General features: G+C 39.6%; 1 protein-coding gene across 1 annotated transcript in view; it reads right to left on the bottom strand.

Annotated features, from left to right (window-relative positions):
- The window catches only part of shank3a (SH3 and multiple ankyrin repeat domains 3a), a 150048-nt gene that overhangs the window by 99163 nt on the left and 28546 nt on the right, over positions 1-22339 (bottom strand). Inside the window, 2 exon segments of the mRNA XM_084363630.1 lie at positions 16782-16853; positions 20786-20989. Coding sequence (XP_084219756.1) covers positions 16782-16853; positions 20786-20989 — 276 coding nt within the window.

Raw genomic sequence — 22339 nt, 5'->3', positions numbered from 1 at the left:
AACTGTTGAGATCAATTTGCTTCAATTAATTACTAGCAAGCACTGAATTAATAAATAAATGTGTAGGAAGTTATGTACATATACAATGTACTCTAAGTACTCTAAATTACAATTGTTACAGAGCAGAGATTCAGTCAGCGTCCATCAATTCAGTCCAACCTAAGCATTAGCTGACGATGTTTCACTTAATGAAATACAGACGCTCATACTACAAATAGTGGCGTCAACATCACTGCTTATTCTTGTGTGCAGTCACGTTAGCAAACACAACACCCTCATCTGGCACAGAGTGTTCCTGATTTTCTGTCTGTGCTTTGTTGACAGTCACTTATATAAAGGCTGCAGTGAGAGTGGGCAGGCCTTGACCCCTGTCTCCCAAATGCTTTGTATCGAGGTTGTCCTGCTGCAGGGGCACTGCATTTTAATTAGACGCACAAATCGAGAGAGACATGCTTCGCTATTAGGTAGATGCCGAATCTGGCTGTTTTTTCATAGCCACACTCACGCAACAGCTTTGAGCAGCAGTGAGAAAGCAATTTACACCTTTCCTTAGTAATGCACTAAATAACACCTGTGTTTAGTCATACTAAGGGTTTCTGGTATTTCCTTCATTTGTCAAAATAACTTCAAATGAATTGACATAATGGGTTTAAACAAGTGTACTGTGCTAGGGCAATACTTAAGTACACACATCTAGCCTCAGAAAAGTGCTGGATTTGGAGGAAAATTTGACGATAAATGTTACAATTCGGCTCTGCGTTGGTAAGTGGTTGAGTCAGAAATGGTAAGATTAGTTATCAGGAAAAAATAAGGCAAGCACAGCTCAACAAGATGAGGATGGTAAACTACAGTCACACAGTTAAGGTGATGCATTATTGTATAGTTCACAATGTGTTGTGTCCTTTTGATTATCTTGTATAAATATGGACTGAAAATTAAAAGAATCATGCAATCTATTCAGTTCCCCAGCTGAGCAAGAGCAAGACAAGATGTAAACAAGTATTAACTAAGTTGCACTTGGAAGTCAGAGGCAAACAGTCAGAGTAGAGACTGTATAGTGAAGCTGATCTACTGCATCTCCCATCTGACTCAAAGTTCACTACGAAAACAGAAGCTCCTCTTTTCAAACCTCCTCTCATCAGAAGGAAAAAAACAGGCAAATGGCTTTGCTAGTTTTATTTGTCAGTTTATTCTATAATTCATGGATTTATTGCAGAGTATGAAGGTCTAGAAGCATGTTCCCATTAAAAATGCAACACGATGACGTGTTGTGGCAGAAACACAAGGAAATGGGGTCACGTGAGGGGAAGAAATGGAAGAGAGTAGTGCAAAAGATAGAAGATAGGAGAAGAGAAAAAAGGGCGAAGTTCAGAAAAGGGAGTGGAGTAGGCCAGAGATCTATTTACAGCTCGTGTTTGTCTTATCCCGTGCCGTAATGGTTTCTCTTGAAGCTTTGAGCAAATAAAAGTCTTACGACAGAAACATCTAACTGAAAGACAGTAGAGTTCTTATGTAATACTGCAATTGACTACTGTAGATGTTACATTAGGTAAAGGTATCATACAACAATCAGACGTGAGTCTATTTGATTAGAAATCCTACATGCAGACTTCTTTAGGTCTCAGCTGCAGATTCTGTTGAGGTTTGGTTCAAAGTCTGCTGAAACACCAACCCAGCACAGGTAAAATGTGTCCTCTGTTGACGTAGACGTGTCAGGGAGCATCAACACATACTGGCATATATATAACTACTATATGGATAATTTTAAATTCTGTTGCAGTAACTATACAGTAGTTTGGCTAGTTCGCAGACTTTGTTATGCCGATCATTGTTTGCTCGCTCTGATTATGAGCCAATCTTATGATAGCAAAATATTGGCTGCGTGTCAAACAAGCTCCTGACTGTCTGTCTTATACCATGGCTTTACACAAACTACTATTGTCTTAAACTCCCTGGGTTGTGAATCTAAGAGAAACATGTAAAACCGTAAGTTTAAAAGTGTGTGTGTGTGTGTGTGTGTATTTGCCAGTGTGTCTTTGTGAGTGATTGAGTCTTCAAAGTGTATTTTGCATTCCATACAACAATGATTTATTGGATACATGAGTGGGCAAGATTTAATTAATAAACAGCAAACAGTAACAAAAGCAGAACAATAATATTTGCCAATAAATATAGTTAAGATTCTCTGGCAAAAGTGTTCAACAAATGAGAAACAATTGATCATCATCAAACAAATCACTGTCAATGCTTGGACAGCTCTTCTCTTAATCATGCCAGTATCTACAGATGCTAGTGTCTTTTAAAAAACAAATAATGCTATGAATACTACCTAGTGGAAGCTTTTAACATTTATTTGGAAACTTGAAAAATGTCTCTCTGTGTTAACACTTCTGGGGCCATAATTTGTGGAAGTGTGCTGTATTATGTGGAGCTCAACACTATTAAAGTAGCTAGTAACAGTGACGGTTTCAACTTTACGTCAAAGACTTCTATGTATTGTGTTGCACTGATATGTACCAAAGTTAGCACACTAACTACCTAGTTTCTGCCTGTCCTGTCTCGGAAGACCGCTTTGTACCTGAAGCGGTGGTGGTGAGTCACCGTAGCATCCAGTCAGCCCTCAGTCCAACATGAGACGACTAAAAAGTAGCACCCCGAGGGCAAGAAACCATGTTCAGCAGCAAAGAAGCAAGTAATAGAAATAGAAGCAGAACAAGAGTTTCCATCACCATTGGTGTTGCTTTTCACGACTGGAGACAGCTCTTGACAAATAAACTTACATACTGCTTGTTTAAGTTTTGTAATGTATTTCTTCCAGAGCTGTTGTCTTGTATTGCAGTAGATGTTTTGAGCACAAGAGTTTTAGATATCAGGCTAACCTGTACTACTGTATCAGTGTATTCCTGTGTATCATAGGCATCTTGCTGTGTTACAGTACTGTTACAGTTGTAAGCTCTGGGTTTTCAGGCTCCATTGATAGTGTGATATAAAGTGCAGTCATTGGCTCTGTGACCATTGTTATGGACAGAAGCCAATTCACTGCCAGCCTGACACAACATAGCAGACAACAAAACACTCCATACCCAACAACACTAAACACAACTGAAGACTCGTGGTCAGTAAAGGCGTTCAAATAACTGTTATCCTATGCATTGTGGAGCTTGTATATAAACAGGGTAGGAGAATATGTAGAGAGTTGGTCACAGATTGTTTGCAGAAGTATTTTGTGGATGTGTCAGTGAGGGTCACCACACTCTGGCAAAAAAACATTTTTTGAGTTTGCTGCAGTACAAACATTTTTTGAGTGACAAATGGAAACATCTTACAGTGCTAGCAACAAACTGAAGCTTTGTACGAGCCACAATAATGACTGTAACAAACTAAGCATATGGATGAGCAACAAAGAAGTGGTGTAGGAGTTGATTCCAAGGATGGTTTCAGACCCTTTACTTTTTGCAGTGAATCTATATCACGATTTACTTTAGTAAATCCAAGTTGACTGCTGCTGCAATTATCCACAAGGGATCAACTTTTCAGAGACACTTTTTAAGTCTTGCTGTCTTAAGTACAATTGACATTATATTTTACTGGCAGATTTAGCAAATCTGTTGAATAAAAGAACAAATTAATTAACCCTCTTGGTTTAATGTGGGTGTTTAAACACCATTAAAAGACAGAGCTGCTATGTGCCGCTTCACGCCTGTTAGAACAGACTGTTGTTTCTTTGTTTGTTGTGCTTCAGCTGTGGTTGTCTATAAGCAATACTGCCTTTATTTCTGTCTGTTGGACCTCAGCCCACAACACGTTTGTCTGAGAGAGGGAGAGCTAAGTAATCTCCAATATCCATACCTAACAGGCTTAAAGTGTAATGCTCTCGGCTACAAAAAGACCAATATAGTGTATGACAGAGTGTGGACTTGATCCCGAGGAATAGGATTTTCTGTGAGGGGAATCTTCAACCTTTACTGTATAGCGGCAAATAAATCTCAGTAATTTGATACACCCTTGAGCTTAGGGGGAGACTAACGCCACATGAAAAAGCACTAGAGGCTTGAGGATGAAATTTATTGGACTCATTGGACACACAAACGTGCACACACCCACACATACACGTACAATTACACTTACTGATTCATAATTTAGCACAGTGAACACACATTTTATTTATGATGTGTGAGTGCAGTAAAAAAAAAAACTCACCACGTTCAAAGACAGTGATGGTGGTGCTGTTGCTATAGCAACAGCATCTAACACGTCATTGACCATAAATGTTTTTGGGTATGTGCAATTCAATTGTACACCAGAAGATTTAGAAAGATCTCACAGCGTGTTTGGTTCACAGACCACAGTCATTATCGTAATAACCGTAAAGCATGTTATAAATAACTTGCTCCCTCCTGTGTCCCTCAGGGTTTTTAGAGATTGAGTATTTTTGTCCATTGACTGTGAGTGTGTTGTTCATGTAGGGGGCTCCTGATCTTTTTATTGATGATTTTTGAAGGGTAATAGAAAACAGATACAAAAAAAGAGAAACAAAAAACCCTCTCTGCATTCTAGCGTAAAGCCAGCCTTTACCTGGACCCATGCCATCTGCTGACAAAGCATGGACATACCAGTATGATGACCCTATTATGAGGGCTATCTCTGTTTTTAACATGATAAGACAGACAAATTGATGATCTGATCCCATCCCTCAAATATGGAACATGTGAAAAAAGTCGTCACCAAAAGCTCATCTGATGTGATCAGTAACTTTCTGTTGATGTAAAATCTGTGTCATTCATACACCTAACATTACAGAAATCAGCAGTGGTGCTCAGATAAAGCACACATACATGTCAAAGTGGATGTCTGGACTGCACTCAAAAATTCCGCTATGAATATTAAAAATCAACACGTCTTTCTTTGTCACAACAAGTTGTGTCAACTTGAAATACTGCAAATGCTGAGCCACAAACTTGAACAGAAAGTCCAGAAAATACAAAGCTTGCAAACAGACACTACAAACAACATGTTGCTCCACAAACCTTTCTCTACAGGTCTCTAAATAAGTATAAATAACCTGTGACAGCAACCTGCATTTACTCTTGATCTCATGAGTCATTTTAGCAGAGTGTTGTGTCTAACCTCTGTGGCCCGGCTCCTCGGAGCTCTCTCTGAACGCAGCAGCATGGTGCCTCCTGAGAAATCCTTTTCAGAAGCACTGGAATAATGTGTTTTAGCTCTGTATAATATCTAGTATTCCTCTTGATGAACTACAGTTTGGGCAGGCGGGACAGTGTGTGCTAGCTCTGACAGGGTTGGCTAAAGGCCGGAACAAAGCATGCCACGGCCTCTTTCCCACTCATCAACACACCCACAAACAGGCAGTGCACCGGCTTATTGTTTGTGGACCCCACAACGCATTCTGCTGTACGCTCTACCAATTCCACCCACCTTTCTGGCCACACTGGCAGGCATGGCTTTATCCAGCATTGTCTCTTCCATCAGTAATCAGATCTGGCTTATTTTTCAACCCATTAATGCAAAAACAGTATGCAGAGGCATAAACAGGAACAGACACATGTGAAAATCTGTGTTGATGTCCACACAGAGACACACACACACAGTCAACATCTCTTTGACAGGCAGACCATTCAAGGGTGTTGTTATAGTGATCTACGGGATCCTTTTTTCATGGTGGTGCAGGGTGCGAAACGCATTGTTGCACCGACAATCTGGCATTTCTCCCACAGTACACCCATAAACATATAGTGAGAACTTGAAACAGCAGTGGATGTGAAGTCCTGTTAGTTCCAATGAAAGTTGCTCAGTGGCGTATGAACCCAAAAAGTAAGCATGCACGCTGGCTAACTTCTGTTTGAGCCCTAGTCTTACTTGAAAAGGGATAAAATGATTTATTCGTACGACTCTTCCAGACTTTTTAAATGCTAGTGGACCGAGCTGGTGACGTTCAGATATTAAAACAAGTCATTTTGCGGGGGATGTGACTGGAAAAACCCTTTATTGGCCCCTGTGCATCACATCACGTAATGTAATTACACAGTTGGGCCACTATGTCAAATAGGCTTCAAAGTCTGACATTCTTCCTGGGGTCTTGGTTGCACCAAGGTTATTTTCTCTACTGTGCAGGTTTTGCATCTTGGTGACTCGCTGTGAGCCCTACTGAGTGGAAAGGCGCTGTAGAGAGTTATCAGATATTATCTGTGGTACTGATAATTAATGGAGGATTTAGTTTAGAAGGTCTGGCTGGAAGGTTCCAAATAGCTATTTTTGAGCATTTCACAACTTCCCCAGTATGGAAATGTGGCCTGATATGAAAGTTAAATGTATCACAAACAACACCAAACCATTGGGTGCACCTGCCTTCAAGGAAGACAACAATGTGTATGTGAGGACCGAGATGGAAAAGTGTATCCAGCCGTATTTTGTGAATGTTTGAAACATGCTGAGTTTAGAGATGGATGAGCGATTGATTATGCTGCAGAAATGGTTTCAGAAGTTTCTTCAGATAATACATTATCATATATTTCTCTCTGCGCCACTATTAAAAGTTCATTGTTACCACCATGAATGTAAGCTGACCAGGTGTGGATGAAAACAACATTTTTCACAGCCACAGTTTCTACATGGGGTGGATGATACTAAAAGATAGATTCTGGATTGAGTAATGACTTAAAGTCAGTGTGCACTCCAAGTTTTAGACCATAAATCTGTCACATTAAATATGACACTAGAGCTCTCTTGTTGTGTGTATGCATGACTCTGTGTTTTTGTGTGTTTGTGTTTATAAGCAGGGTGGGTAGGGTGGATGAGGGGAATGCATGCTGTCATCAGAATCAAGTCGAGTCTAGAGAAAGAAAGAGCTGAATCAGGTTCAGTCATGTGCTTTTAGACAGACACACAAACAGACACCAGGACACCGGCAGGCAGACAGTAGGGGGACACAGCCAGGGGCTGACACACAACTAAAGAGTCCAAAGGTGAACTGGAGCCCGCCTAGTAAAACATATGCCCAAATACAGCTGAAAATATAGCAAAAATAAACCTCCCATTCATTTGAATCATGGCTGCAAACAGGCCGGGCCAGAGAGCACGAACAGAAGAGGGTAGCCAGCAAGCTCCAGGCTAAGAGAGCGGGTATGTGGGTAGTGTATTTATTCAGCCAGATGATTATTAGAACTCTATTGTACTTTATGCCTCTGGCACCCTATTCTGCAGTCATCTATTCATACTGCCTGACCTAGAATGATTGAGCCTCCTGCTAGTGGGATGTGGAGCAAGAGCCATACAATGTGTTATTTATTTTTACTGTGAAATGAACTTGTGCAATGGCTTGTAACATCATCAAGACCAAAAAGCAAGTCCAGTTCCAGTTCAGTTAAATGGACGGTTGAGTGGATTGAGGCAAAATGCTAGATACTTCCACTTTTTGTCAAAAACAACAGCCATGATCAGAAGTGTCTAAAATGTCCTCTCAGATTTCAGAATGCACACACAAACAAACCAAACAGCAGACAGGATTTTTGCAGAGAGTACATGGAGCTTTATGCCAACAATGGTCTTTCTGTTGGGATTACAAAATAAGATAAATTTTTTATTCTGCCAGTGAAGGCAGGTGGCTGTGGTGTGCATGAGCGTTATTTATCACAGAAATGTAGGTACATTATGAACCATATCACACAGAATGGGGCATGTGAAGGTGACTGCATCCACTATACAGTAGATGTCAGAGGCTGACTGATCAAAGCAAACTGGGAAATTGGTCGATTTAAATTCTGCTTGTCTTGTTGCCTGTTGTCACTGAACCTTTTCCAATATTAGCAATGGTTCTTCTAGGAGTAGGACAACACACTTTAACCAAATTCGTAACCTAACCTCAGCTCCAAATTTGTGGATGTCACCAATTTTTAAATGTCACTGCAGAACTTAGTCAAACTTTCAGAATAGAATCACCACCAAACTGTCCAAAGTGCCATGAATCAATCTGGTTTAAATTTTAAGGTAAAGAGATGCTGTGTCTGCATATTCCTACATATCTTCTACTGCACTGACATAACACTTAAAGGTGCACTACGTAGTTTTGGGACATACATTTCAATTAGAAGAGGAAGATCTTAATAAAACTAAATAAACAAACTCTCTTCCTTTTCATGCCTGAATAAACGCAATAGACAACACAATTTCACACTGTTTTACTTTGTTTATGTTTTAAGGACCCTGCTACTTCTCTAGCTTTAAACAGTGTTCTGTGACCTTTTTTTCCTCTGAGAACAGCTTGTTTATTCAGTTTTCTGAGTTTGTATCATTACCTGAGTTTAAAAAAAAAAAAATATATATATATATATATATATATATATATGTATAAAAATATTAGTTTAAATTTCTTCTCTAAAAGTAGGGAAATTCTAAACCTGTGCCATATGTTTACATATTTTGGTGGTCTGTCGAGTTTGAATGAAGTGTGTTTTATGATGATAAAATGATTATTTCTGTAAATGGTGGATTTGGCAAGAGTGACATACAGGCTGTTTCTGTTTCTGCTTCTGGTCTAGAAGGATTTAATTCTCAAAAAAAAAGAAAAAAAAGAAGTCATTTTCTGCAGGGATCCTTTCTGTAATGTTTTCACACACTTACAATAACAATCTCAGTCTGAAAGTACAAAAAAGGCACTGTAAGTGGACTTACTCTGACGGTCAAAGTAATAATAATAATAATAACAATAATAATACACTTACTTATTTAGCACCTTTCAAGAACAGACATCACAAAGCACTTCACAAAAAAAACAAAGAAAAACAAAAAGCAAACAAAGAGACAGAGCCAGAACAGACATTTAAAGCAGACAACCAGCTAATAAAAAAAGAGGCAAAGCAAAAAATTAAGAAACAAATCACTCTAAAAGCAAGTCTAAACAAATGTGTCTTTAGCTGCCTTTTAGAGGTGTCACTCGTGTCCACAGTTCCAGCTCCACTGGGAGAGTGTTCCAAGGATTAGGAGCTACATTCTCAAAAGCACCATCTCCTTTAGTCTTTAGCCCAGGGCAAGGTACAGATAACAAACTGATCAGAGGACCTCGGAGTCTTACATGTGTTAAATGGCAGCAGTAGCTTTTTAATGTAGGCAGGTGCCTGATCATGCAAGGAAGATTACAAGGATCTTGAATTAGATCCTAAATTTGATCGGCAGCCAGTTGAAAGACTACATAAGGATTGGTATAACATGGGATCTTTTGGTGGACTTGGGGTTAGAAGCTTGGCAGCAGCATGTACAACTTGTAAGCCCTTGAAGATTAGGTTTCAGCTATTGCAGTCCCACTGGGGCAATCTACTGGGCCAGTTCCAAAACGTTTTGTACCTATTAGTCATTGACACACCAATATATGTAAACATAGGGCCCTGGCAATTAAACGTGAATCAAAAAAGGAATCAAAAAACTTAACATTAACAGTACCTACAAGCAGAGACCCACATAAAGCTTACTAGGGTGTATTATGAATTGCCTGGGGCTGTAGTTTGTACATGGCCTGGTTTCAGTGCATACTGAAAACAACAGAATCATTTTTTTTCTAATCTGTCTAATCATGTATATGTCTTACAAACACAAAAACACACACACCCTACTCAGTTTAGGTGAAAAAGTAAGAGAGGAGGTGAAGAAGTAAAACATATTAGACTACAGTGCTGTAAATTGTCACAGAAAAACTTTCAAACAAACTAGACAAGCAGCAGTGTACAGAAGACACACACACTTATGTGTGCAAGCAGCAGCCCAGTGCATAGTATGCAATTAGGCATCTGAACTTTTAAAAGAGATGGTCACCCTACAAGGCAGGGCCAAAACAAAAAACAACTTACACTAAAGGGCATTGTGTAGTTTTAATGTACACCAGCTGAATTTGTAATTTTATGAAAAACAAAGTTACAAAACAACAGAAAGGACATAACCCTGAACTCTAAATGATGGACTTCCATACCACATACATTCCATACATACTGTATGAATAACTGACACTCACATAAGACATATTTTTGTGGAATATTTTGTAGAGTAGATCAGCTCAGGTCAAGCTGCCTGCAGGGCGTAATGTTGACAGCTGCCACCTGCTGAGCCCTCACTGACTGAGACTGACAGCTCTGAGACTCTCAGCAGAGGTTCACAGAAAATACTGTGTGTGGCAGTTACTCAGATTAACAAGTTTACCCAATGTGCCCTAGATATAATGCTGTCTTTTCAGCTCTTTGCAGCTTTGTTTCTCTCTGACACACACGCACACACACACAAACACACACACACACAGAGTGAGGCTGTCTCCATCAGAGAGCATCAAAATGACAGCAATGTGACACATGCAGAACATTATGATAAAAGACAGTGTCCAGAAGGCAAGATCTGTCCTAGAGAGTCCCACTGGCATATCCTAACAGACACATTGTCACATTCATGCATAAACGCATTTTAGTACACACGTGCACCCGCATGTGCGCACACACACACTTGCATACTGTGACTGTGTGCCTGCCACAAAAAGACACGCGCATACACAAAATATGTTTTCCTTTACTGACTCAGAGATCTAAAGGCAAAACACAACCACACACACTGGTCACAGCTATCACATTCACACATCTTCTGACATAACCAGGCATACAAATATATGCACACACTAACAAACACACGCAATGATGCAAGCCCATGGTGAGTAACTGAACCAGTGCAGTAAGAAACATTAGCATTCTGTCGGGGTTTCAGACAAGACTGCACCAGCTCTTCACACAGCCAACATGCAGCAGAGCATAACAACAGAACGAAAGCCAGAGAGAGAGAGGAAGAGAGAGAGTGCATAGACAGGTAGGCAGGGATGGGTTTGGGAGTGTTCGCAAATAATTGGAGATAGAGTATGCAAAGCAGAAAGGCAGAGGAATGACAAAGACATGTTTAAACCAGAGATAATGACCAAAATTAAATTAAAGAGATGATGAGAGCAATTGGGGTACCTTACTATTGAGTCTGGCCTTCCTGGCTGCTTTAGTTCTTCTTTCCTTTCTTTCAGCTGCTTTTCTTCTGCCCAGAGCGGATCCCATCTCACACACACACAAACACACTCCCTGTCACACGCGCAATCCCGTAGGTCAGCTACAGTCCCAATACCAAAACATCATCCACATGGCCATATCCAGTCCCCCTCCTCCTCGTCTCCTCTCCTTCTCCTTCACTACCTCTCGTCTCGTAAAAGCAGCACATGCACACTCACATGGTCACTCACACAAGCACTCACCCCAGCACGGACGCACACACTGACTCCTGTACTTGCAAAGACAGACGGAGAGATGGTAAGGGGTGATTTTGCAGGATGCTGGAGTGAACGGAGGGAGGGTGGGGAAAGAGAGAGCTAGAGAAGAGGGAGGGAAAATAGAGGGAGGAGTGAGAGCATAAGACAGAGGGAGTGAAAACTGAAAGAGAAAATGAGAGGGAGAGTGGGTGCGGTGTTAAAGCGAGGGTAGATATTGATATCCCAAGTGAGAGGAATTAAAGAAAAGAATGAGCAGGAGAGAGGGAAAAGTGGAAATCCTTAATAGATGTGAAAATACAGGGGGGATGTTGGTGCAATCTCAGTTATTACAGCGATGTGCTAAACCAAGTGTTACATGACAGTGGGAGCTTTAGGAATATTGACTAATGCTCATGTTTTGTCTCTGTGAGTTCCTGAAAATCAATGGTTTTTAAATCTACAAATTGTTTGTACAAATAACCCCAATTACATAACTCACACCTATACAGCACAGAATGTGTGTGAATACGCATGTAGTACATCATCACACATCAACACAACAACAGAGATACACACATCTCAAATTAGAAACAGCTGAGCCCTCTCTACAACTGGGAAAATATTTTTTAAATCCCATGTTCCATGTTCTCTGTTTGTGTTTGTGTATGTGTGTGTGTGTTCATGTTTTATCGTCAGCTACTGTATGTCTCCACTTTGTTCAAAGTACTACATTCCTCTTATCCATAAGGGGACCTTTGTGTGTGAGGGATTCCCCGCTGGAAATATCCTCTCATCTTTTGCCATGCAGTTGTGTGTACAATTGTGAATTGTGTGTGTGTGTGTGTGTGTGTGTGTGTGTGTGTGTGTGTGTGTGTGTGTGTGTGTGTGTGTGTGTGTGTGTGTGTGCGTGTGCGTGCGTGCGTGTGCGTGTGTTTGTGTATTATACAAAAATCCCACATCAGATTTCATGGTGGTTGCAGTTGCAATAACACTGCACTGATAGAAGGGTTTAGGCACTGTACAAATGCTCAGTGGGATCTAGCATCTCAGAATAATATCACACCTACAATGAGCTTCATTCTATGTGTAGCTTCATTGTAAATTGAATATAATGCAGGAATTCTCATTCACAAATACAATGAGCTATGCAACACAACGCCTCAGTGTAGGAGGAATAGCATTACTCTGCAAAACGCTTGTGAATTATGCTTTCCCACACATGTACACAACAAAAATTTGGCATTATGTCAGCACTGGTTTAGCGTGAGAATCATAATGGACAAAATCATTTTATCCAAAAGAACAAATATATATATATTGTGTACAATTCATCAACTAGTTCTATGATAATAGCACAAATGAAAGGCCCACGATCCGGCAGTGTACATGCTTTGTTGGCTCCGTGACCACATTACCAAATAGGGCGTCACTAAATGCTTTCTACTACTGTATATGCTTCTTTAGTTTCTTCCACCCCCTCCCCAGCCGTTTCTATGGCTATGAGGCTTTCATTCATAATTTTACTGTATATACATCACATCAATCTTTCTATCTATCCATTCATCCAGCAATCAGCATTCCTACTATCTATATATCTTTTATTGGCTGCAATGTTATAGTCCAATAAAACTGCATGAGATTTGTTCTCCAGAATATGTTTGAGGAGTTCCCTACAAGGTCATACACATCTGCACTGATGAATCCTTGGTGTAGGCTAAAGCATTAGTACTCTGAATAAATAAGACTGCAAGAACTAAGTTATCCTGTGAGGAACTATTAATTCCTGGAATGCTGCTCTCATGTAGCCCAACAATTCTTAGTGGCAAAGTAGTGTAGTTCATAAAAATGGTATTTTAAATAATAGCACAGATCCTGCTGGTGACTGAACATTACTGTATACATTTAGAACATCTCTTAACCAACTGGAAATCTTGGGGGTAAATTCAAGCTTTAGATGTTAACGATAGTTAATGACTGAGTCAGTTTAAGTAAAGTGCCTAAAGGACTACAAATACTAAAAGGGTTTGGATGATTTCCATCACTGGAAGCCCTTTGTCCCACCGCAAGAAGGCCAACCATTCTGCAGCCGTTTCTATCACATGGCCAACCTCCTACACCAAGCACCCACACACATGCACCCTTTTTTTCCTCTAAACGTATACAATGTTAATTCCCTATGCTGCTACCCTGTGTGGTAAACCAGGACAGTTTCGGGGTGAGGAGGTCTTGCTGGGTCGGGTGAAGAGGGAAAAAAAAAAAGAATGGGAAAATCCTATCAATTATGACCTCATTTTAAACTTTAGCCTGCGGCTAATGAGCTCCATACCAGCAAAGTAGGCTAATGCTTGACCTCTCCCTGACAGTGCAGCTTGCTGCAGGATGAATAGTGAACGTCGTGACTGCTAAAGCTGCAAGAGTCACCCATAACAGGATTTCCCTCTTTACCCCTAGATGTCATTATGCAACAAAAGCAAATCTGCCATTCAGAAAAAAGAGAGTGGGGCAAACGTCAATGCCACATTACCCTGCAACATCACTTGCCTAAAAGCTAATCTTCGCTAATGCAAGCCCAAGCGAATATTTTGTTTTAATTACCACTGCCAAGACAGAGATCTGTAAAAAGCCTTTAACATTCATGACTGAATAATCAGCATACTACAACTTTTGCTAGGAATAATTAATATACAACTTACATAAAGTCAGAGTTCAAAAGTGTTTCACAGAGAAACATTTTCATACATCTGCATATAGTTTGCATATCTGCACTTCTGGAGTAGACTACAGACTTCAGGAGGACTATGAATAGTATATGAACTAGGAGATGCATCCCTTCTACATTACTTTCACTGAGGGCACAGTGGATGCTGTAGCATTTATAGCAGCCAGGTTGTTGTGTTAAATGCAATCAGACTTTTCCAGTTTTTCATTGTGTAAATCTGTGCAAAATATTTTACAAACACGCATAATAATGAAAATGCATTGTGAGATATATTTGACCTCATACTGATTGGTGCATCTGTGTTTAGGTGCCTATTATGCTTTGCTGTCTAACAAAGGGAAAACAAGAATTTACTATGGCTGCTTGTATAGCAAAATTACCCCCTCATTCTCTCCAATTACACAGCTGTCCAGATTACTCATTGCTAAAGAAAATACATAGCTGAGACAACACAGTGGCTTTCACAGCCCATTCACACATTCAGGTGTCTTCTCAGTGAGATAGCGTTGTGTGATTGGGAGATTCACACTTCCATTTCAGAATTTTACCACTTCCACTTCTACTGGCCTATGATGCAGGCCAATCACAGCCAGTTCTCTCTTTATTGATGACTTATTGTGTGAAATTACCACCTAAATTGCAGCTGGGCAGAAACAGATCTTGGTTGAGTGTGTCAGTTGAGTACCACTCATAATTTTTGTCATAAAAATGTAGCACAGTAGCAGACGGCAGTGCCTCACACCAGACTGGTTAAACAAGAAACAATATTTGACAGCATGACTCATCCTTCTCAACCCTGATTTCTGCATCTCCCTCTCATTCACGATTTCTCACTCTCTTTCTCTCTGAAACTTTAAACTTTGTATTTTACAAATACACAGCATATGAACATGAATATACAGTAGATGGGCAAAGAGATAAGAAAACAAAACAAAAATTTAATTTTTGAAAGTTCCCTCTCTTTCTAAGAAAACATTTTCAATGATATTTTAAATGTCCCATATTAAAATCCAGGACACTGCCACAAATCCCCAAAACATCAGGCTGGATCTTGCCAGGCCACATTTAGCCTCTACTTTCCAAATTCTGTTAAAAAGTCATTCAGAAGGAGCCCAGCTGTGTGCTGCATTTCTGTAAACATGTGGTCACAAACTCTGTTCATTTTGTAATTGTATTTTTTAATATCCTGTGTATATGTATATTTTTCTGAAGCACTGTTGTTCCATCTGTTCACCAAGTTGTAATCAACTGTGAAACATACCAAGACTGTAAAGGCAGCCAAATATATTACTGTGACAATGCATGCGCATGCATACTTTCACTGATATTTTGAGGGGGTGAACATAATTTGTGAGAAGGGGTGCTAATCAATACTTGAACCACCAAATATTTGCTGTCCACTTGTTCTTCAAACTATGAAAAAGAGGATTAACAATATAATCAAATTTCCTCATGGGATATATAAATGAAGCTCACAACAAAGCTAAATCAGCAATAAGCTGTTAAGCTTTTCTCACCAGCATTAGCGTATTAACTACAAGAAAAGCACATCTAAATATATTAGTCACACATAAGGGTGATAGAGGCTTACTTTGTGGTCTTACTTCATGGGATTTTATTCATCAAGTTATTATGTGATGCTGCATATTTAAATTGCATGTGATGACAGCATCACTAAATGCTGATAAATTAATTATTTGGTTGAAGAATGGGCTTTTGACAATGACAAGGGTAAAAAGAACTGACTGGTGCATAACTGCAGTTCTGCAATTTGCACCCAACAGCAGCTCTTCACTATTGTTTCAGTCTGTCTCTCTCTAACTATCACCAAAATAGTCACCTGCTTGCATGCCTGCTCCAGATTAGTTCACTGGTCATTGTATACTTTATAGAGTGCCCACTCTCCTAGACTGTCTAGGTTGCTCAGTAGCCTTACCGAGAATCAATCTGCCCTTGTGTCCACCTGCCTGCCCTCGGCCACCTTCTCCCAGTGATGCCTCTTTGGTTCTGGTTGCCAGTTTGAACTGCCTATTTTTGCTGTTTATAAACTTATATAAACTATTTTACAAGTAAAGACTGATTTTTCCGAACATGTCTTGCCTTTTGCATCTGCTCATACCCAGTGTTAGTGTTAGTTACACATATTCTCAACCAGAAACAGACTTTTTCTAAATGATTTAATAGACGTTAGTTTTGCTTTAGCCTTTGCTTAAATGTCCACCTTTTTCCATAATTAAACATATGTATGTTGGAGCAGCATTAGTTCAGCATTAGATGTCATGTTGGTTTCCATTATAGTTCCTATGTTTGAGTATGACAGCAAATTACAGTATGTGTTTTACATTTAAGGCCTGCCGAGTATTTTGACAAAAGAAATCACACAGAGAAATTGACAGGACTGGGGTGATGCACATGACTGGAAATACGTGAAACCACTCTGATCTTGATCTCCACCTGTTTAAAACGCTACACTGTAGCAGCACAAGACAGATCTGGTTCATGTCTGTGTCACATCTACAGCACAACAAACATTCTCAAGGCTCTGCATGGCCTAAAGAGAGTACTGCAATCACACATGAATGAAATAACAAACACACCTACAGTACCTGAGCTGTTACTAAGGTCCTCTTATCAAGCATCTTGTAACCACTTAGCCACCATGCTATCAGAGCTATGAGCAACCAAAGCTTTATGTACTGCTTAGGTGTCAGTCATTCAGTTTAGAGGACTGCACACAGCAATAGCTCTTCAGATGTCAGGATGACAGAGTGTGCAGCTGTTTGGTCTTACCTTGGTGTGGAGCTTAGACAGCTGCTTTTCATCCAGGTGAGTCTGGGTGTAGACACGTCTTTTATAGCGGAACTGAAACAGACCAAGAACAAACATAAGAGGCTTAGCTGGCTTTACCCTTTCTTTTTGTTTGTGTCTTTACTGCTTTACATAAATACTTCACACACACAATAAGCAAACAATGCAGTTTTTTTTTCTTACAATTGATAACACATTTCTCGAGACTGAGCTCACTTTTTCCAAACAGGCATTTCTTTTTCCTGACAGACACATTTTTCAGTACATAAACATGTGCATGAGTTTGAGTGAGAAAAGAGTTAATGAATTTTGACATTGACATTGACGTTATGCTGACTATGAAACGATTTTTTAAAAAGTGGACTTTATTGAGAACTGTAAAAAACTGTAATGGTGTTAATTATCAAAGTCATTCCAAATTAATTTGTTACACAGAATCAGCTCCTCAGACCGAACTATATCAAATAACTTTTAATTAAATATTGGCTTGTCTTTGGAGCTAGAGCTCTAAATCGAGCTAGAGAGAGCAGAGAGAAAGAAACAAATATTTGACTACTTTAATAACCAAATATCTCCCTGTATATGGCTGTCTTATCTTTTTCCAGCACTCCTGCTTGTCATCTTAGTATTCTTAGTATTACTATTATATTGCATCTAACTTAAAAACATACTACTCACACTTTTAGTGAAAACTGTTTCTACAACTGGAGATATACCAAATTGCATTGGTCTTGTTGTAGCTCTAATTACCACTGTTAACAATACATTGACACATTTTTTTAAAAACATCAAAGCTCTTTTAACATTGTGGTGTTGCAATATCATTGCATCATGTCGTGTTTATAAATGTGATGACTTTGTCCATGCTTAGAGTGAAATTTGGACTTGCAATCTGGTGCTTTAGCCCACTGAGACATACTTACAGTATGTATTTAGATGTAGTTATTTTCAAGTAACTAAAAGCAATTTCTTCATAACATTGCGTTTTTCAATATGCCTAATGTAAATACTGCATTGCACAATACAGACCAGACCCAATGACCACATAGAAATCAAAGTTTCAAACGACTGTTAAAGAAATATTTGCACTTTTCTAACGATGGTTACACTACTGCCAAATCACTGGCATGGTTTCTGTTTTCTGTACTATGCAGCTCTGGTCTCTTTCCATACCCCAACTTGTCAAAAGACAGATCATTCATTAGGTCTGTTGCATGCTGCTTATTTAATAGATGGGTTTCACTGAACACTGACAGCCTGTAATAGCCTTAAAACGTCCACTGCCCGCAACTCACAAGGTAATTCAGTTCACTCTCTCTTTATGTGTGCATGTGTGTGTATTTGTGGTGTGCACCTGCTTGCAAGCGTTCATGTGTATGTGTGTGTATGCACGTCTGTTTCTCCACCGATGCACGGTGTTCACCAACAGGGTAAATCCGTGACAGTGCAGAGGGGTTTTGAGCTGCTAATCCAAACCTGTCAATCATCTCTACACAGCGTAGGCCCTCAGGGAATGACTGCTGGTCAATCAATGACACACACAGTGCTCCAACAGAGTAGTATCAGACACTCACACAAACGGTTTGGAGCCGGCGCCTATTCAGCTAGATTGTAAGCTTTTGTAAGTACAACCATAGACTCAAGGTTAGACATGGAGAAAGATAACAACGTACGGTTTAGATTGAACAAGAAATGTATGATACAAAACAAAATCGCATGACAACATACACTAACTTCCTCTCCGGTAAACGTCTTTCCTTGTGTGTCACATACGGTTCAACTGTCAATTTAATGCCATATGCCTGAAGTATTGGCATATGTCAGTGCCGTCCTACTGACATAAGATTATGCCACCTCTAAATGGCATTTCACTCGTGTTCTTGACCTATGCCATTTACCACCACAGTTATACCCACCGGCAGACGCCATTTAAAAATGACATCAATACTTAGGCAGAGACATTAAGCCATATCCGCCTATATGTGCAGGGCAGGAAGTAGCACAGCAGCTTTTAGACTAAAACACTCCCAAAACACTTTATTGTTCATAGAAAGTAATACTTTCTTCTCCTTTCTTCTCTTCTTTCACTGCCCCATTCTCCCGTCATTATTTCAGCTCTGTTAATTAACACATAGCGTGTTTAAATCAAGGATTCTTAATACTTAGAGCCACAAACAGCAGTAGCAGCCTCAAGGACACAATGAAGGGTAAAGAGATGACCTTATAAACAAGTTGATCCTTGCCATCTACCATTCATCTGCCAACTTACAACTAGAGAGTTTTAGCTATACAGAGTACCACTCATGACATTGACCCTGACAGTTCCAGTTTAGGGAAGAGCTAATCTGATTGGATGGTTTCTAGGACTTTTGTTGTTATATGAATTTGATCTCTTTCACTGTCTTGTGATTGTCTGCCAGTTTATATAAAATTAGTTTGAAGTTAAAACGTTAAGAATAATGTCAATTCAAACCCATTTAAGGTCTAATTAAAGTAGATGACTTTACAAATGGCTCAAGTTGAACTTGTCAATTCTCAACACTTCTGAATCAAGTCGATATTAGCATTTCAAACAAACACGTCTGATTCTGTGACAACACATCAAAGCTAGTGAAATCCTGCTAAAACCCTCAAGCCTGAAAGTTGTCAGTCTTTCGACTTTTGTCTAAGAGCCAATCTCTGAACAGCAAATCAAATCTGAAATAAAAACAGCCATGATAAGAGGTTGAAGATGCAAAACTGGTTTTGGCTTTATAAAATGTTGTACCACCAAAGAAAACAGAGAAGCCTCTTTCATTAAAGATATATATTACAATTTCCAAGGCATCACAAGTAATGTTGTTGTTCATAATAATAGTACTTTCTTCCCATGACTGAGACTGACATTAAACTGACGCTCGTGGGGAAAGTAAATCTTTATTATGTTCTCCATCTCTCGACACATCATAAAATGAGTGAAAACAAAAACGGCCATTCAGAAAACCACCTGACATCTTTACACACAACATATTTTTATACGCCTGTTTTTGTCTCAGATCAAGAACCATGATGGACAAGCACAACAATTATCTCTGAGAGATGACAGCCTCTGCAGACAACACACTGTCAATGAGCATGGTATTATTGCTGCGGGTTTGACTGACGCATCATAACAGAAAAAACATACACTGCCTGTACAATGATGTACATACCCACACACTTCGAGGAAAAATATACACACATGGAAACTTCAAAAAGGCTGCAGTACATACTCTTTTATAAGTTTGCTTATCAGATGATTAACAGACAACGAGAGGCACCATGTGTTTAGCCTATATGAAGAAAATCATGTGAGGCACCTCTTCAGTGGCCATTAACGGTTAGTTTGAAGTTGAATATTGGAGCATATACCATCACCTTGTTGTTGCATACTAATATAACACTTATTTAAAGAAGATCACTCCTACATTATTTGTATACTCAGTTTTCTCTGTCTCCAAGGCTGGATCATTAACCCCAGAGACTAGCTCTCCACTGTAACACTGGTACAGTATCTTGCTGATGGTTTGTTGTGTATTCATTAAATACTTGACCTTTATCTTGTAAAGGTAATAAATCTAAAATATGCCCAAACGCTCATCTTTTCTGAGGAAGATAACACTAACACATGCACGCAGTATACTGTCCAGGTGCCCAGTGCCCTCACTATTGGGTTCTGCCTTTTCAGTCCCGTCAACGTGACAGAAAACTTTAAGCTTTGGAATCTGAGAAATGATTCAGAATTGTTAAACATAAGGAAAGTAATTTTTGTGTGAACTGGGATATTTTGGCTACATTTTTGTACAGTTAGAGGAAGTGGAGACAGGTCAACCATCTTTATATGTGTCAATGGTGCATACAGAGAGATTATGTGTGGTGTGATTGCATGTACCACCTCTCTTTCCACCTTTTGCTCTCTCCTGCTAACACTCCCTAAAGCCTCATACATACACATGGCTCATACCTACCTCCAGGTAAGGTACAGGGGCGATGGATGGGAAGGGATATTCCCTTAGCTGTCTCTCCTCATCCAGAAACTTGCCAGCCTTGCCGTTGTAAGCCGGCTGGAATAGGCCATAGTTGAGTACATCCTTCAGGCTCTGGTTGAGCGTACACAGTATCCGCTGCTTGGACAGCCAGATAGGCGCATCCACATTGAATTTCATACATTTCTGCAGAGACAAGAGCGAAAAAGGGGAAAAGGTTAAGCACATGTCATTTTTCTAAATATCACATTCAGTTAAGTAAAACTAAGAGATTGAAGAGGTACATTTTACTGATTCACATAAATATAACATTTAGGTGCTGAAAAATGAGCAAGAATATTAAATAGGACCTCTTTCATCAGAGAGGCATTTATTGAACTTCCAATGTCATGCCCAGGGGAGAATGAAGGCCTTTTATTATAATAAGCAATTCACATAGGTATGGTGGAATCATCCATTACTTTTCACAAAAGGTCATCCAGTGCTAGTTACTTAAAGTAAACACAACCATAACATAAGCAAAGGCTCTTACAGAAACACTCTTTTAATACCCATTTTTCAGCAACATAAATTGAAGTCTACGTGTGAATGTGCATTATTCATGCTCTGAAATTAAGCTGGACAATATGTAACTGCTAGACCAATAGCTGCAGTCTCCAGTCATAAATGAAAAAGTTCACAGGATTGGATGCCGGTGGGAGTAATGTGAAAAACAGAATCCATTTGGTTAACTTCTGCGCTCCAATAAACAACAGTATCAAAGACTGAAATCCTCCTCTAAGAGATAACATTAATGGTACTATCTTTGCCATTTATTACTGATGTTTAGAAATTAGTTAAAGGTTGGTTAACTGTGAACTGAACCTTACATAGTGGGTATATCTAGCTAAGTTTAGCACTTAAAATAAAAAGATGTGCTGTGCTCAAGTCTGTTCAGAGTGTAAAGTTCTAGGTTATTGTGGCTAGGCAGAGCAATTCCCTCTAGTTACCACATTGTGGAGCCTGAGCTACAGAGAGAGAGAGGGAGCACAGAGAGAGAGAGAGCGAGCAGAGAGAGAGAGAGAGAGAAAGAGTGAGAAGTAATGTGTGAAACCCACGAGTAATAAATCAATCAATGCTGCCTGCAATATCGATTTGGAACGTCATCTCTATACTGTTCAGCACCACTATGTTTCTGACACTCACACACAACTGTCAAGAAATTACAGCCTCTCACATCAATACAGCACATCTACTGAAACAAGCATGTGCACATCAGTGCATCCATGTGAAAATCTTGGCCTAGTAAAAAGAAAAAAGGTGCAAAGACATAAAAGCAGATAGAAATCTCACAGCATACTTAGAGAAGGAATTCTGACTACAAAGAGAAAAAAGCATGATTGAAGAAATGTCTTTGTACACTGCTCAAGGTTTGAACTCAACACCAAGATACACTAAAGCAGATATAATGTTAGGGTGAGGGAGGAAGGAGTGGCTCTATTCAATGGTAGCGCTTTTCAGCTCCAGTCATCAGGAGCTGAACAGAGATTTGCAGTC

This window comes from Pagrus pagrus (genome assembly GCF_965226575.1).
Source record: "Pagrus pagrus genome assembly, chromosome: 10".
NCBI classification, from domain to species: domain Eukaryota; kingdom Metazoa; phylum Chordata; class Actinopteri; order Spariformes; family Sparidae; genus Pagrus; species Pagrus pagrus.
The sequence above is the reverse complement of the archived record's forward strand: the minus strand, read 5'-3'. Positions and strand labels throughout refer to the sequence as shown.